At 45.0% G+C, this 17,745-nt stretch overlaps 1 protein-coding gene across 2 annotated transcripts in view; it reads left to right on the forward strand.

Annotated features, from left to right (window-relative positions):
• Window positions 1-14,804: 14,804 nt before the first annotated feature.
• The window catches only part of PDE8A (phosphodiesterase 8A), a 197,406-nt gene continuing 194,465 nt past the window's right edge, over window positions 14,805-17,745 (forward strand). The window contains exon 1 of one of the 2 annotated variants that reach the window (XM_007066870.4): window positions 14,805-16,568. In XM_007066870.4, coding sequence (XP_007066932.1) covers window positions 16,308-16,568 — 261 coding nt within the window. In that variant the 5' untranslated portion in view covers window positions 14,805-16,307. The remainder of the gene's footprint in view (window positions 16,569-17,745) is intronic. The other variant, XM_037910936.2, reaches the window with a different exon arrangement.

Here is a 17,745-nt window from a genome sequence, read left to right on the forward strand (position 1 = left end):
CAATAGAAATCTGTAGCAATATATAGCCATCCCTTTTTAAAAATTGGCTAGTCCCTTAGGGCCAGATTCCAAGCGCTCAGCGCCCAGCAACTCCTTTTTATGGCCAGATTCTTAGGTGCTCAGCACCCAATGCCTTGAGCTCTTTGGAAAATCTGGCCACTTGGTGTCCAAATGGAAGCTGAGCTTTTTTTGAAAATCTGCCCCTTCCTGTACGGCAGGAGGTCCTGTACCACAGAAATGATGCCAATTCTAATGTGGAATTTCAGAATGCAGAGGGCACCATTGCCATGATTATAGTCTTTATGTGTGATGATTAAATAAACCTTAACAAGTATATTTCACCCCCATTTATGCTGTTTACTTTCTAGTTTCACTGGTATTATAAAGAGCTTTACTTTTTCTGCTTCTACTGACTTAGCACATGAGTGCCACGTGCTGGTCTTTGAACTCCCAGTACATCAGAGGAATATTTAAATCTCCATCTCTTGGCTTCCCTCCCCACATGCCAGCAGAACTACCATCATGGTGTTTCTTTATCCTGGCAAGAGATGGGACCTAGAAATTGTGTTGGACCAGATCTACTATTGGGTGCAGGGTTACTATTTTTCACCATGCCACCTGCAGGTGCTGGCTATAGAATGTTCATGTTTCTCTGACGGTGTAGTGCCAGGTTCCTGTGCCGCCACCCTCCCTTCTGCCAGCACAGGGGGCGTAGCCAGGAAGCACTTATGCAGTACTAGTTCCCTGCTCTGACTCTCCTTAAAGGGGGCTAGTAGGGTTGCCAATGGTCCTGCATTATAATGGATGTCCCTTATTTAAGTAAAATATTATCTGTCCCATACTAAATCAGTGCAGGACACCTTTCATCCCATATTTCAACCACGGTAGTACCACTGGTTGGCAACTTGACCTGTTGCACAGGGTTGCACTGCCACTCAGTTTTGGCCCAGCCACCCCTCCATCATGCCGAAGTGGCCCCTGAACCTCTGGGTTTCTCCCGTAGTTTTGAATTACAGTGCTGGTAACCCTAGGGGCTAGCCACAGGGGCAGATGTAGCCTCCTGATTCAAAAGGATCAGGGGATGCAGGGAGGTTTCAGAGCACCCAGGCCTGTGAGGTCACTGCCATCCCCTGGCAGCAAAGCTTGTTAAATAAGAACTGTAGTCACATAAAAGTTGTGTTCACTTAATTTTGCTTCCTCCTGGCAGTGTACCCCTCTCTGCCAATAATCTCTTAAAATGAGAGAGAGAGAGAGAGAGCGCGTGTGCATGTGTGTGTGAATTAAGCAGGTAACTGTGCTATGAGGATGTTAAGTGTAAAAATACTTTGTAATGGAATAATTTTTTGAAATTTGACATTCTCAAAAGTCAGGAAGCTCGCATTTATGTTTCCCACAACCACCATAAATTGCCCCTTTGTGCGTACGTATCACTTTCTATAACTGTTCCCGGCAATCACTTTTCTGTTCTAAAGGTATCCTTCAAAGAGCTGGCGATGGTATTTAGTTTAGTTTTATAATCCTATCATTACAGGTTGACCCATCATATACATTATTCTGAATTTACTTTTTTAAAACCATGTCATGCAATTAAAAAGCAAATTGCCACTTATGTGAGCTTCTGTGGGAAGGCGAGATAAGTGCCCAGAAATCAGCAAGGAATATGATATTCCTTAATGTGCATGCACAGTATGTTAATTTCACTGGCTAAATTCCATAGCATCTTTCATATGTGCCCCATGAGCCGTAAATAAATGATTCAGGGGTCCCAGTACCTCTATTCCCCTCATCTGCTTACAAGACCGTTAAAAGTTGTATCTGGTCTAAAACCTTGAACAGCCCAGGGTTTTAACCTTGTTGCCAGCATATGGGTAATGTCCTGTGTCTACTGTGACTTTCCCTGTGTTTATAACAAGAACTACTGACACAGATGCAGCACAAGGAATTCCTCACTGAGAACTAGGACTGTCAAGTCTGAACTATAAATAGGCTTGAAAGAATCAGACTTTTATCAGTAAATATCTATTTTTCTATTTACATCCACAAACCTATGAAAGAATGTTTCCATTGATAACTGAAACTTACAGATAGGCAAAGAAAGAAAAATGCTGCTTGAGAACGTTAGAGTTTGATTTAAGGATATTTACTTCATATATTTTGACAATTTGTGTTTTAATGGTTAGGTCTTGAATCTGAACATCATTAAATAATTATTGGGTGACATCCCCCCATAATCTCTCAAGTGTGAAAACCTAGAGATAAAAATTGGGAAAAAATGCTTAAAAATAAACATTTGATGTTATATGTTGACATGATAAAGAAATAAAACTCTGATTCTGCCAAGCCTCACTATAAAGCAATATCAGAGCACCAAGAGCCCAGCTTTGGGAGGTGCTAGGTACCCAACTCTAATTGGCACCCTTGGGAGCCCAGCACCTCACTATATTGGGTCCTCTCTTTGGGCCCCACCCTAGGAGGAGTATTTGAGGCTAGAGGAAATCTCTGGTAGGAGTAGCTGCTTCTTTTCAGTGCCTCACACAGCTCAGCCCCTCTCACTTCTTGGTCACGCTGCAGCCAGTTTCTGCAGGCGCCTGTTTCTGCCTAAACCTGGATTGAGGCATAGTTTGCTGCTTTCTGTGCCCAGCCCGGTGAGGCATTGCTGCGGTTGGAGTTGCCCTAGCCTCAGTGGCTAAAGTATGCTGAAACAGGAGAGGGAGCTGTCCTCATGCCAACCAAACAGGAGAGGGATGTGTGCAGAAGCACGGCTTACGTCAGCCAGGGAGAGAAAAGGAAGGTCCCCTCTGCTGTGAGCAAAGGAGCGGGATCTATGCTCCCCCTGAACCTCTGCATAACCTCCTGGGGATGAAGGAGTGAATGTGCTTGCTCCATGACCCTGGAAGGAGATGGGAATTGCAAGCATGTGTAAATATTGGGGTGGAGTTGGGATGAGCCTTCCTAGCCAACACTGGCTGGGTTTTTTAAGAAACACCCAAACTTATTTTTAAGTCTGTCCACACTAAGGATGAAAACCACTTTTGAATTCTGTTCTTCCCAAACCACACTGATGGGGAATTCTTGACGATAATTTTGGCTAACCTGACTGCATATTACAAAGCCCTGAAAACTGCTGGAGCATCAAACTGTGCTAAATACAACTATATTTAAAAATACTACACACGCTATTCTGCTTAATATCATAAACACTTACTTGAGAACCAGTTTGCAGTATAGCTAGCATGGTTTAGAGGAGTGGTGCCAATGTGGACAGAGATGTGGGTTAGCTCCTGCACATCATCTATAATCAGAAGACTGACTTCACACACATCCTGAGATAGCTATAAAAATGGAGATTCTCCCCATCACACATTTTATATGATCTTGCACCTCCACCTAATCTGAACGTGTTCTCTCCTTATCCCTCGCCCAAGCTGTCCTCTTCTTTTGCAGTTCTTGTATTGCTCTTCCTGCTGCTCGGCTCCATGTGCTGACAGCTGAGAGAGGAAATTAACAAGAATCATGATCTGTGAGTGCTCTGCCATGGCACTTGAGAGGTCAGGATTCTTGTAAATTTCTCTTTACAGCTGTCAGCACATGGAGCAAAGTGCAGTCCAGTGGCAGAGAGAGTAACTTCTCTGGCGGCCGCTATTGTATCTGAAATAAAATGTGAATAATCATGTGAATCACAAATGGACTTTACTAGCAAAGCGTGACTCCACTGAAAGAAATACCTGGACCTGAAACGTTACTTGGATTTTTTTTTTTTTTTAATAAGAACAATGCTAGCTCAATTGTCTCTGGCTTATCTGGTTGATGGTAGGATACACCTCTCTGGGACAATACCCATTTAATTAAATGGCACAGCTTCTGATATTCAACATTATTAAGGGTAGTGCCTTATTCCACAAGAAGTCCTAAAATCAATGGGACTATCTGAGCAAGAAGCTGTGAACTGTGAGTAAGCATATAAGAATCTGGCCCAAAGTTAGGCAATTCACCTCAGAATCTGGTCATTGGTTAATAAGTATATGGCCTAATCCTGCCATCTTTACTTTCACATATGCATGTAGGGTGGGATTTTCAAAGTGTCTAAGTGACATTTTGGGTATATAAGTAGGCATTTGGGGCTGTATAAGTAGGAGCATTGCCAGCAGATCGAGGGACGTGATCCTTCCCCTATATTCAGCATTGGTGAGGCCTCATCTGGAGTACTGTGTCCAGTTTTGGGCCCCACACTACAAGAAGGATGTGGAAAAATTGGAAAGAGTCCAGCGGAGGGCAATAAAAATGATTAGGGGGCTGGAGCACATGACTTGTGGGGAGAGGTGGAGGGAACTGGGATTATTTACTCTGCAGAAGAGAAGAATGAGGCGGGATTTGATAGCTGCTTTCAACTACCTGAAGGGGGGTTCCAAATAGGATGGAGCTAGGTTGTTCTTAGTGGTAGCAGATGACAGAACAAAGAGTAGTGGTCTCAAGTTGCAGTGGGGGAGGTTTAGGTTGGATATTAGGAAACCCTTTTTCACTAGGAGGGTGGTGAAGCACTGGACTGGGTTACCTAGGGAGGTGGTAGAATCTCCTTCCTTAGAGGTTTTTAAGGTCAGGCTTGACAAAGCCCTGGCTGGGATGATTTAGTTGGGGATTGGTCCTGCTTTGAGCAGGGGGTTGGACTAGATGACCTCCTGAGGTCCCTTCCAACCCTGATATTCTATGATTCTATGACATAGGTGCACAAGTCCCATTGAAAGTAAATGGGATTAGTGCTCCTATGTTCATAGTAAGTTACTACTCAGCAGAAGTAAGGTTGGAAGGATCTGGCCCTTAATCATTAACTTCAGCAACTGATGAGGGCCCACTGTCCCACAGGGACCAACCCTGTCCTTAAAAGTAGTTTTGGAGAGCTTTTGAGTTTCTTAATGCTGACATGTTACCTACATCCATTTCTATTGCCACCGAGCTGAGTGTGTGTCTGATTCTGTTCTGTTCCACTTTAATTTTGCATCGCTCCAAGCTGGCACAAGTTAGCCGTGGGGCCCTGTTTGTATAAACTGATTTACAATAATCAGGGTAACCCAACATAATGGTGTGTATATCTAAAATTCCCTTTTATAAACATTAAAGGAAGAGAACTAATGTGGCCAAAAAATGGATAAATCAAAAGCAGCTGAAAAACATATAAAATGTAACCCCAGCTTTCTCGGACAGAGGGTCTCAAATTGCGGTGCATGTAGCCGCAGTCAGAGTAGCGAGGCTGGTTTACTTGGGAGGGATGGGAGGGGAATCTTTGATAATTGGCTTCATAAATCAAACATGTCCAGTCATGCAGAAAGGACAGGCCCGTGAGGTGCTCCACATACTGAATTAAGGATAGGTTGGTATTGAGTCAATAGGAGGAGAGCAGGGGAAACTCACCAACATTAACAGAGAATTAATCCTCCGTGATCATAAGTGGCTGCATGGAATCATGGAGCAATATAGACAAAGCTGCCTTTGAAACGCTGTTGTAATTGTAGGAGTTGGCGGTGGGAGACAACATTGATTTTGGTCTTTCCCCTCCCCACAAACGTTTGGCTGGCTGAAGGAGAGGGCTAGGCCAGTGGCTCTCAACCCTTGGCTCTCTTGCTGCCCAATCAGAACCCAGCTGTGGCCCATGTGACATCCTCAGGACCATACCCGTAGTGTATATATATTGTGTGGATGCGGCCCACATAACACATACCATTGTGCCCACAATGGTAAATAGGTTGAGAACCACTGGGCTGGGCAAAGAGAGCAGTCGGAGGCTGCTTTGGGCCTCCTTGGTGTGGCTGATCAGCAGTTGAGCTGAGTAGTTAGGTAGAGAGGAGGCAGCTGCAGTGTAGTTTCCTGTCTCTAGAGAATGCTCTGGCCCGCAGCTGGGCAGGTAGGAGGCTGTACCTGGATCTTCTGTCTGGAACTCAGGTTTCAGAGTAACAGCCGTGTTAGTCTGTATTCGCAAAAAGAAAAGGAGGACTTGTGGCACCTTAGAGACTAACCAATTGAACTGGCAGGGATAGGTATGTGGAGGTCTAGTTGCTGGCCTCCCGTAGCTGATCTCCTGGGAGGGGAGGGGATCTGGGAGACAGAGGGAAGACAGCAGGACCTTGAATGTGGTGGGGGTTCCTCTTTGCTAGGTTGTTCCAGACCCCGGGGAGGCAGGAATTCACACCAGAATCAGGTCAGTGCACAGAGCTATTCTATGCACTCACTGGAAAGAGAGTTAATGGGAGTAAAACACAATCTCAGGATGGTGAAAAGGAACCGTAGCTCCATTGGTGACATGGTCTCGACTGCCCCTCCAGACTCTGTCTCTCAACTCTAGCTTCAGCCACCTCCTTCCCTTTGGGTGGTGGACAGTCCTTACATGTGGTGAAAGCTCACAGCGACCACACCTTCACACTGCTCCCTGGGCCTATCTCCCTCCCCTGAATATTAGTTCCACTGAGGCCTGCTGTGTCTCAGCAACTGCAGCCTGCACCTAGGGTTGCCAACTCTGACTGAAGCTATTCTGGGAGATTCCCCCCACCCCCAACGTGACCTAATGTCATTTTCTTAAAATATCCTATTAAAATTTCCTGGATTGCTTTCAATAGTCATCGGGAGATTGATTCTGATCCTGTGAGACTCCGGGCCAATCCTGGAGGGTTGGCAACCCTACCTCTGCATCCCAGGTTAAGTGGTTTCCAGAGCCAACAAAGGCTGCAGAGTGGAGAGACCTGCTTCTCCTCCCCTTCCCATCCCCTAACCCATCAGGGCTCCAGGGCAGGATTGGCTTTCACACCACTGGTGCTGGCCTGTGGCATGAGGGGTTCCACAAAAGGCAGAGAGGAGGAATGGGGACCTGGTCAGGGATGGACGAGGGGGACGTGGATGTAAGCTTTAGAGAGGCCCTGGGACAGAGGAATAGTGGAGGATGCAGAAAGGGATTAATGGGGGAGGGGCCTTGGAAGAGCACAGAGAAGAGGGATGACTGGAGGGTTCCTAGGGGACAAAAGAGAAGAGAATGGGGTTGGTACAGCTGGAGGAGTGAGTCAGGAGCGTGGGGGAGGGAAAACAAGTGTTGGAGGAGTGAGTGGGGAGAGAGGAATTCTGAGGAAAGGGTTTGGGGAGAAGCAGGAGACACTGAACTCTGGAAAGAGAGGGAGAAATGTTTGAGGAAAGGGAGGGTTTGGGAGAAGAGTGACTCAGAAAATCTGGAGGCAGGAGAGAAAAGAAGGCAGAGAACTATGGAGAGTGAAGGGGTTTTGAAGGAGGGAAAGAGGAGAAGAGATGGCACTGAGTGGAGACTGGGGTGAGTGAGGATGCTAGAGAAGAGAGGTAGGAGAGACTGATAAATTTGGTGGGGAGTGGAGGAGGAGGTGAGGGTAGAGAAGGGGTGACATTGTCTAGCTGTGCTCATAGAATCAGGTGTCTCCATCCCAATGATCATTTTGTGGTTTGGTGAGTGTACTGTGTAAACTATATTGCATCAAGAATCTATTCTAACTGCACCAATTAAACTGATGAAGGTGGTGCATACACCAAGTATTTTTATGTTTTCGATATAGGACTTTAGGTACTAAAGTTTGAAAATTGCTGATCTACTCTCTCTTCTGTAGCCCTCTTGGATTCTCTAGCAGTAGAGATAATTGTCTGACTCTTGCAGCAGCTACTAGTGAGCCTACAGGCCAGACTTTCAAATCAGGGTGCTTTCAATTTTTAAGGCCACAGAGGAGTTATGAGGTACAAAGATCTACAGTTTCTTTTATTGGGGGTTGGGGAAGGGGTGTTTTTAGGAGATCATTCTCTGAGCGGAGGGCAAATCCCTGCCAGAGAAGGCTGTTTCCACCACTGTTTCAGGTCACCTCCCAGTTCCCTATTCTAGAATACTTCTACCCTGAAGTATGCAGGAATGCAGCTTGAGGAACAGAGGTAGATCAGAGTAGGGTGGTATAAGGTAGTGTAATCTTTTGCAAAGATCATGCGGGGAGGGGATGTCATTCTAAAGTAGATTTTGAGATGGCTTGGAAGCTGACAGAGGACAGGCAAGAAAAAACAAGACTAGACACATAGGTAACAAAAAAACCTGATTTTAATGTTTTGAAATGTAATTGCACTTTAAAATTTTAAACCTACATGTATAGTCTGTAAATGATTTGGAATGTGTTACAGCTCCCACCCATCCAGGGGTCAAACTGTTCACTTAATCATTTCAAGTTCCTTCATTGCCCTCTCTTGTACCCGGCAATCCATGATCGCTCCCTCCCTCGTGAAATTCAACTTTGTGCTCTGTAAACAACCTGCCTTGTTCGCCTGTCATCCCTTAAAACTAGTGAACCTCTGAGTTCTATCAACAGAACAATCTCTCCTGACTCCTCATTTACCGAGTCTATATGGACCTTACACTTTCCCCCAGTCCATTTGTCAGTGCCTACACTATATTTTCCTCTGCTCTTTTGCACTCTTTCATTCTCTCTTAAATAGCAAGGTCCACAGTTTCCTCAACTGCACTGCAGCAAGTAAACGAAAACAAGCCCCTCCCCTTCCAAAACAAAATCATCATGACACAAGGTGAAATTGCTGTGCTGTAATAGGCTAGGTCAGACAATTTTGAAACTTTTACCCATATTGTTGCAGATTCTAGATCTTGAATAGTTTTGTATTTTAAAAAGCTTTGCAATTCACAACAGAGAAATTCTTAATTTATGCAAGAACAGCTGACAACTGTCATTGCTGGGTCTAGTACAATATCATAACACTCTGGGAACAGCAGGGAATGCTATTTCTGATATATCAGCAGCAGTTTTTTAAATAAAAATGGGAAACATGGCATGGCCACAGGTAACAAGTGCCTGAAAACCAATGTCCATGCCAATGTCTTTTGTTTAAAAAAATATTTCCCCTCTTAGTTGGATTTTCATTGGTGCAGCGCTGCCTCAGTAGGGTTTTTCCACTCACTTTTAAAATATTAAGGTCTTAGTCATGCGTTCCATGTGCATCCCAAACTCCTACTGAAAGCAAAGAGAATTCTTCTATGAAGGGCTTTTAGGGTTGGGCACTAATGTGGGAGACTTATCTTAAAAATACCTGGATTTTTTTTTTTTTTATGTAGTGCCATGGTGGGAAAAGCTTTGGAGAAAGTGGGATACTGCTGTGCTTGTGTGTGTGTCCATTTGTGTCTGTGTATATAAAGTTTGATATTCTATCGTTATCTGTATAAATGATTCTCCTCTCCCCCCCCGTGTTTAGGACCCTACCAAATTCATGGTCCATTTTGATCAATTTCGTGATCATAGGATTTTAAAAAAATCATTAATTTCATGATTTCAGCTATTTAAATCTGAAATTTCATGATGTTGTAACTGTAGGGGTCCTGACCCAAAAAGCAGTTTTGTGGGGATTGCGAGGTTATTGTCGGGGGCGGGGGTTGTGGTACTACTCCCCTTACTTCTGCGCTACAGATGGCGGTGGCACTGCCTTCAGAGCTGGGCAGCTGGAGAGTGGTGGCTGCTGGCCAGGAGCCCAGCTCTGAAGGGAGAACCGCCATCAGCAGCAGTGCAGAAGTAGGGATGGCACGGTATGGTATTGCCACCTATACTTCTGTGCTGCTGCTGGTGTGGGACTGCCTTTGAGCTGGGCGCCCAGGCAACAGCCTCCGCTCTCTGGCTGTCCAGCTCTGAAGACAGTGCAGAAATAAGGATGGCAATATCATAACCCTCCTAAAATAACCTTGTGACCCCCCCCCGCCACAAACCCCTTTTGGGTCAGGACCCCCAATTTGAGAAACGCTGGTCTCCCCCATTATATTTGTGTAGTATAGGGTAAAGGCACACAAAAGACCAGATTTCACAGGGGGAGACCAGATTTCATAGTCCGTGACGCTTTTTTCATGGCCGTGAATTTGGTAGGGTCCTACCTATATTTGTCTGATTTGGACAGGCCGAGCCATCAATTCAGTAGCATTTTTCTGCTGGCAACTAAAAAAGGGCGAGCAAAGGTCTATTTTTCATGTTAAAAAATCTAAGATTTTGAACTTTAAAGTCGATATAGTCAGAAAAATGACACCATGGATTTCTGCACTTATTCTATCTGTAACTTCCAGATCAAACCTGGTCAATTTATTAGTAAGAAAGTTTCACTCTAGATGTCACCACTGCAAACTGAACTTGGATATCTGAAAATTGTTGTGCTCCTTGTCTCTACAACCTCCAGTAATAAAGATACAGTAGGAATTTAGCTGAAGGTTTTTGGTGATACATGAGAATAGAGTCTCTCTCGCTCTGCCATGACTATGGTTGTTCTGCAGTGCTAAGGGCAGTAATAACTTGTTAGTAGAGCTAGCAATTACATCGTCATCTTCTTCAAGTCCCTCTTACAACAAGACTTCAGTACATTTTAACCAATGGGACACAGTATGTGCTAAGTTGGAGGTGGAAGAACAATGAGGACAAGATATTTCTAAAACCCATAGGTTTCAGAGTAACAGCCGTGTTAGTCTGTATTCGCAAAAAGAAAAGGAGGACTTGTGGCACCTTAGAGACTAACCAATTTATTTGAGCATGAGCTTTCGTGAGCTACAGCTCACTTCATCGGATGCATACTGTGGAAATCGCAGAAGACATTATATACACAGACACCATGAAACAATACCTCCTCCCACCCAACTCTCCTGCTGGTAATAGCTTATCTAAAATGATCATTTGCTAAAGCCCATAGATAGTTTTTGAAACGAGTACTTTTTGCCTGATCCTCAGTATCGCTATCTGGCATCTTTGTTTGTAGAGATGCTAAAAGTCTGAATGAGCATGAAGACAGATCATCTGGCCCTAAGATGTCATAGATCAATGGTGTGGAAGAAGCTTATGCTACCACTGCCAGTGCTTGAACCTGATCTGTAAGGAAAAAAGAGAGAACTTCATTCTCCATAGATGTAAGTCCGGCACCAATAAATAAATAACAGCTATTTAACAATGCAAGTAATGTAGTTATACTGGAAAGCCACACTTCTTGAAAGTGTTGGCCATCAGCTTTGTGCCTCATAACCCATCTGTCTCTGTTATAAACACATACATGCAATTGTATGTTGTTACTTACATAAATATATCAAGAGCTTTTGATTGAATTAATATATTTGCTGTTATGTTCGCCATATGCACACGCATTTTGTTTTTCATTATAGAAGAGCTACCGCTCCACTATACTCATTAAATCTCCTACTTTTTAAAGATGGCTGTTCTAAGTGTGCTGAAATACACATGCTGATTTGGATTGTCTTGAAGTTTGCTGTGCTTCTTGGGGGTGCAGGATAGGGTTAGCGGTCCAAATTTTGGGTCATCTGAGTAAAGGGTTCCTCAGATACTACCTCCCTATAAAACCCCCACCCATTGACAAAATCGCCTGATTCTTCTAACTTTTTTTGTGCCGATCTGGGGCTCGAACTATGGCGCTGGTCCTCCCCAAACTAATATCGACCCTTGGGATTCATCTCAGCTAGTGCACAGCACTTTGGGGAACCAATGCTGAAAAAATTGAGGGTTGGCAAGAGCTAACCTGACGTGCCTAAGAGGGTGAAATGTTCATATGCAGCAAGTTAACAGCTTGCAATCTGTTGTCACTATAAGTGCAGGGCTGAAGGGGACATGCTGTGGTCATCGGACCTGAGCTGCACCCGTGCACTGTGAGGTGAAGCCCTGCCCGTGGCAGTTTTCAGAGAATGCTTCATGTCAGTGCTGAGTTCTGTCATTGTGTCAGTAATGGACACAATGGGTTTTCTTTCCATGGGGATTGTCAGCAGTCTGGTGGCATACATGACTGATTTCTAGGGCTTGGTGCTGGGGAAGTAAAAGCAATCTGTAGGACTCCTCAAGGCATGGGTGAAGAGATGGTAACATTTTACAGGTCTGGGATGACTTGTGTGGAGTAGGTTCAGTTGCTCCTGTTTGCTATACCTGACCTAAACCTACATTTTGCCTTATAAGGTGAAGGTGTTAATCTTTGTCTGACAGTGCTAATCTGCTTTGTTCGCAGAGTGTTCTGTAATATCTGTAAGGGCAGAGTGCTCGTCTGTGTATTATGGGTGCGTTGGGGTATCACTTGAAGAGGTCAGAGTTAAGGTTGTGTTGTGGGGGTGATGCGTCTTTCAACTCCAGATTTCCTGGTTTTCAGAAGTTTGTTTGTATTACCCGCCTTCTCAGTTTCTTGTCTACAGAGGTTTGAGAGTAGCTGAACTCAGTGCCCTTAACGCTGCACTGACAAAGTTTTGGAGGTAGTTGTAGGTTCTATTTTCTGTGGCTGAAGTGTTCATTGTTGGTTACATAATTTTTAGGTAGTGGGTATTGGCTGTGCTGACACTTAATACTCTCCATTAGAGACAGTTGCTTTCAAGCATTTGTAGTGTGTTCTGAAACTGTCTAGCATTTGTACTGTCATAATTCACACATTGGTACCAGATTAGTTGAACATCTGTGACCTTAAGAGAATTCTTAGAAGTTTGCATTACACTCAAATAACACTTCCTTTTTTTTGTATTTAGTTACATCTATTACTTGATAAAGAGCGTTTAAGCAGTTAACATTGTCTATAACATAGAATAGTACAAACATCTAAAGTTACTGCAACATTTTTTAAAATGCTTAAATGCATGACATTGGTGCTCTTGGATTCATTACCTACTTCATAGAGCCCTCCCACCACTAACAGATTCATTACCTACTTCATAGAGCCCTCCCACCACTCACAGACAGAAACTAACATTAAGATAAAGTAAGGCTGAAAGTATATATTGTAAATATAGTATAGTTAAAAGTATAAAACATTACAGGGATTTTGTAATAATCCCTAAACCAAGCATTACAAATCCAAGAAATTCAGAATTAAGGTTAAAAAAAAATCCAAACCTTTCAAGGGTATGGAAATTCATAGTTAAGACATCCAAACAAGCTTAACTCTGCTCTATAGTGATGCCATGTGATAATTACACAATTATGATTAGTGCATACTAGTATCTAGGTTCTACATTAGATTATTGTTCTTTAAAGACACTATTCCTCTTTCCCCTCCCCTCCACCAACTCATTACCACTACAAGGCAGGGAAGGAGTGGAAGGGGCAGAGGGAAGCAAGTTTGTGGTGGTCCTCAGACAGAGGAAGTCTTGGGGGAAGAGAGCTCTTAGGAAGACAAATACTACAGAAATTGAAGAACTGGGATAGAGAGTTTAGTCCCTGAGTTAACACTTATGCTTTAAGGGCTCCTTGTATGCTCCTGTCTCAGCTCCCATGGCTGTGCTGCTTTTGGTGCGCAGTGGAGCCTTTCAAACACTGATTCCCAAGAGAGCTTGTGGCCACAAAACCTTTGATGAGCAGTGACAGTCAACTGGGCTAAGCAATGTAACAATGAGAACCTTTGACATGAGTCCATCCTCAGGCACTGACTCATTATAACCAATAGAATTGAAACATACAAATTACTGTAGAGGAAAAGAGTTATTTCAACTGTCACCAGGGCTTCAGTTATGTCAAATCAATGACCTAAGCTCTTGGACCTCTCCATGATCATAGCTACTAGTTACAATAGTCACTAATAACATGAGCTTTATTTCAAGTGAATTTCTTCAAATGTGCCCTATGCATGAGATTTCAGTGAGTTAATTATCTGGAAAGTTTGAAGAGTCTTAGTTCCTTTATTGAGATTATTCAAGACATAAAAAGATATGACACAGAGTGCTACATTTCAAAAAGACCCATTTTTAAACTAACTCAACTAGATTTAGATGTAAATTCTCAGAAAATTCTGTATGCAGCATAAGTGCTGCAATTTGGGGGAGGATATGCCATATTCTTCATATACAATATGGAGGCGGAATCCCTTCTTTAAGTGCAAAACCTCAATTTACCAGCACTCCATAATGAAGGGAGCAGACCTGGGCCAGGTCTGTCTTATTTGGCAGATTAGTTTAAAGAATCCCCCTTGTTGCTACTTAAGGATTTTAGTGTGTTTTAATGAGACATCTGAAATCTCAATTAACAAACAAAACTGTTTTTAAATCAAGGACTCTCAGCTTGACAAAATAAAACTACACATTAGAGCAGGTGCAGAGAATAATGTATATAACAGAGCAGCTTCCATAGGGGTGGTGGTGTGTCATCCACAACGGTACTTGCCATTTACCTAGCTCCTGCCCTTTTCAAAATGCCTTAGGACAGTGGTTTTCAACCTGTGATCCACACACCCCGGTGGGTCCACAGGCTATGTCTAAGATCTCTAAAGCGGTCCATGCCACCATTTGAAATTTTGTAAGGGTCTGCAAATGAAAAAAGGTTGCAAAGCCCTGCCTTGGGTTAGGACCTTGAACCAAACAACCCCCCATTTGGGGTAGGTGAGCATCATCATCTCCAGTTTACAGATGAGGAGATTGAGGCCCAGCTAGGTGAAGCCCAGGTATGGGCAGACAGCTGCAGAGCTGGAAATGGAGCCAGTCGTAGCTCCCAGCCGCTACAGGTGCAACCAATGGGAAAATGCCAGGGTCCCCTTACTCTAGCCCTCAAAGGGGCTCGCACCAGGTTCCCCCCGTGGAGCCACCCCTGCTCGGTGCAGTGGCCCTGGCGTGCACAGCCGGGAGCCAGCCGCGAGCGCGCTGCGTGCGCTAGCGGGACCAGCCCGCGGTGGGTGCGCAGGGGCTCGGCGGCGGCGGGACGAGTTTGAAATTCGCTCCCTCGCGCGGGGCCGCCTGGCTCCGGCCCTGCCGCAGCAGATTGGCCCTCGCCGGCTCATTTGCATTGACGCCAATAAAGGCTGGAGGTCACCGCTCGCGGGTGCTTGTATTGGCTCCGCCGCGCCGCCGCCGCTGTCAAACGCCGGGGCAGAATTGCAAGGGGAAGCCTGGCAAGCGGGCAGCTTTGGAGGGCGGGGAAGAGGGGGATTGCTGCTGCTGCGAAGCATCAGTAAGAACAGCATCCCCAGGCACGGAGCAAGGAAAAGAGACGCCGAGGAGAGGCATTCCTCCTGCCCAGCCTCAGCTGCAGGGAGAGCAAATGCCTCGGAATTAAACCTCTCGCCATTTTAATGCATACCATGGAGATGGGACTCTAGGATAATTTTTTTTTTTATGTGTGTGCAACGTTTTGCATCTTTTCTGTGACCACAAAACATGGAGGAGGCCCTTTGATGCCTCCGCCAGCTGAGCCGGCTCCTCCTCTGGGTCTCAGCAGCCCCCCTCCGAGTTATGCAGTATTTTTGTTAGGGTGGCTCTTCTTGCCCACCCCCACCTGGCCCGACTCAACCTCTGAGCTTGCTTCCCCCGTGCCTCCCACCCAGCCGCCCCTTGCCAGGCGGCGGCGGCGGCGGCGGCTGCTGGGCTGGTGCAGTGCAGCCGGCAGCTCGGGCTGGCTCGCCCCGCGGCGGGAGCGGTGCCCGCGGCATGGAATGTTCTGCTGGATAGAGCCCCCCTGTTTCCGAAGGGGGGAATCTTCCTTCCGAAGCCCTTGCCAAGAGGAGGCTAGCCTGTGAATGTCAATAGCCAGCCTGCGCGGCGGCGGCGGCGGCGGCGGCTGCTGGGAAGGAGGAGGACGGAGAGGAACATGAATCGGACGGGAGCGTGATCGAGGAACACACTCTAGCTCCGGAGGGGAGGGGGGGGTTTGATTTCCCCCCCCCAACAAAAAAAAAAAAAGAGAGGGAGAGAGGCCAGGCAACTAACAGGATCGGTTCTTGATCTTGGTGAGCGGGATAAATCGATACGCAGCGCCCGGTGGGGGCTGTGGGAGACAAGGTGTGTGGGGGGAGAATTCCTCCCCCCCCCCGCTTCCCGGCCCCCAAGGTTAATTTGTAACACTCTGCAAACCCGAGTGGAAAATAGTCGGTTCTGTGGGCTAGTGCTGAGAGGGAACTGTTCCAATGTTCAGGGCTCTGAGCGCTTAGTCCAAGGAGACGCTGGTGTGGCTGCCCTCCCCCCTCCCCCATCCACCCCGGTCCCTTTCCCCGGGCTGACAGAAAATCCTACCGCGATTTTGAGATGGCTTCGTCTGAAAGAGAGAACCGGTGAAAGCATGAACTCGACCAGTTCTTGAACCCCCTCCCCGCCCCGCTGCTGAGCTTGAGCTCCAAGGAGCCCTGTTTCCTGGAGGAGGAGGAAGAGAACACACGGTTCTGGGGGGGTAGAAAGGACCGATGACAATGCTCCCGAGCGTGGCAGAGAAGCAGGAAGGAGATTCAACCTGTTAAACAAACAAACAAACAAAATTATAATAATAATAATCAAAGGGAAGAGACCCACTGGAAGGAAAAAAAAATTAGAAAACGTCCTAAAGTGGTCACAAAGCATGGGCTGTGCTCCAAGCATCCACATCTCTGACAGCAGGGTGGTTTATCACAGTAGTAAAGAGTCCGAGGAGTCCAATTCCCCTCACCAGACCAACACAACCATGTCTCAGCAACAGCAAGGCAACTCCGTCCCGGGATTATTCATTAAATCCTCCAACACATCCACTTATAAGGTGAGGACTAATTCCTCTAAGAAAGACAAGAGGGAGAACAGCCAGAGCATGGAGCCAGACACCCAGACCAGCAGATCCAGCTTGAAGGTAAAAAGAGTGCTAAACATATTAGCACTATTTCTCTCAGAACAGAAGTTGTCTCCAGTGATTTGACCCAAGGAGGCTATCTGAGTAATAGATTGTTGGAAAAAGCTTTAATGGCTTGAGCAATTAGTTTATAAACTAATCAGTCTCATGAAACTACTTTGTCGATGTTCCCAAACCTGTTTCTTCATTCTACAGGAAGAGTTTTTGGTGTAGTGGAAAAGGAGAGCTGTTTAAATGTCCTTGTCAATCATTAGAGCAAGGCAAGCAGATAGGCCCTGTGCATTCAGCAGCAGAGAGATATCGATGGTGGGATAGGCTTGTGTGAGCCTGCACTGCAACTAACATGTATTTATTTACATCTGTTGTTATTGACTTATCAGATATTGCTATTTGTGCTTGTCTTTTTGGGCGCAAAATACCAATGCCATATAAAACTATCTGGTAGATGGGCTAGTCACTTTAAACCCTTTCTTCCCATCAGAAAGCTGGAACAAGAGTGACAGGAATTTTTGGATATGGTTCTGATTTACATTAACCACTTGTTGACTTTGCTTGCTTTTCTAGACAAGGTATTTTGTAGAGTATTAGTGTGTGTATACTTACATATGGCATAATGCCAGTATGCCTCACAGAAAGACACATACTGAAAAAATAAAAAAAATTGTGATTTTTAAAAAAGGTAAAATAAGTTAGGAGAACTGAAGAATTGCATTTGTATTTACTTTCTGTGAGTGGCTTATATTTCTTAAGTTGCTAATATAGTTTTTGTGGTAGAGTGTTTTCTCTGTTTTTTTGCAGCATTCTGCATTTTGTAGAAATAAATAATTACAAATGGAAAGACAAGTTATGGGATGCACAGAAGCTATTATATAACATGGCTGATCCCTGGCTTACCGTGATATCGGTTAAGAGATACACATGCTGTAAATCTAAGATATAGGTATGACATACAGGAAGGAACTAACAAAAGGTCACAACATTTTGCAGCTTGCAATACCTATAATCATTTGTACAGTTTTCTGAACCTTTTACAATCTATATTAAGAATGTGTCTAGGTTATTGATTGTGAACTCCAGCAAATTGTTTCTGTGATGTGGGTGATTCTCTTAAATTACTTTCCCCCAAATATAGCAATGTCACTTCATAGAGTTGAAAAAATGTGGGATGCAAGAAGAA

The sequence above is a fragment of the Chelonia mydas genome, chromosome 10, assembly GCF_015237465.2.
Source record: "Chelonia mydas isolate rCheMyd1 chromosome 10, rCheMyd1.pri.v2, whole genome shotgun sequence".
Taxonomy (NCBI): domain Eukaryota; kingdom Metazoa; phylum Chordata; order Testudines; family Cheloniidae; genus Chelonia; species Chelonia mydas.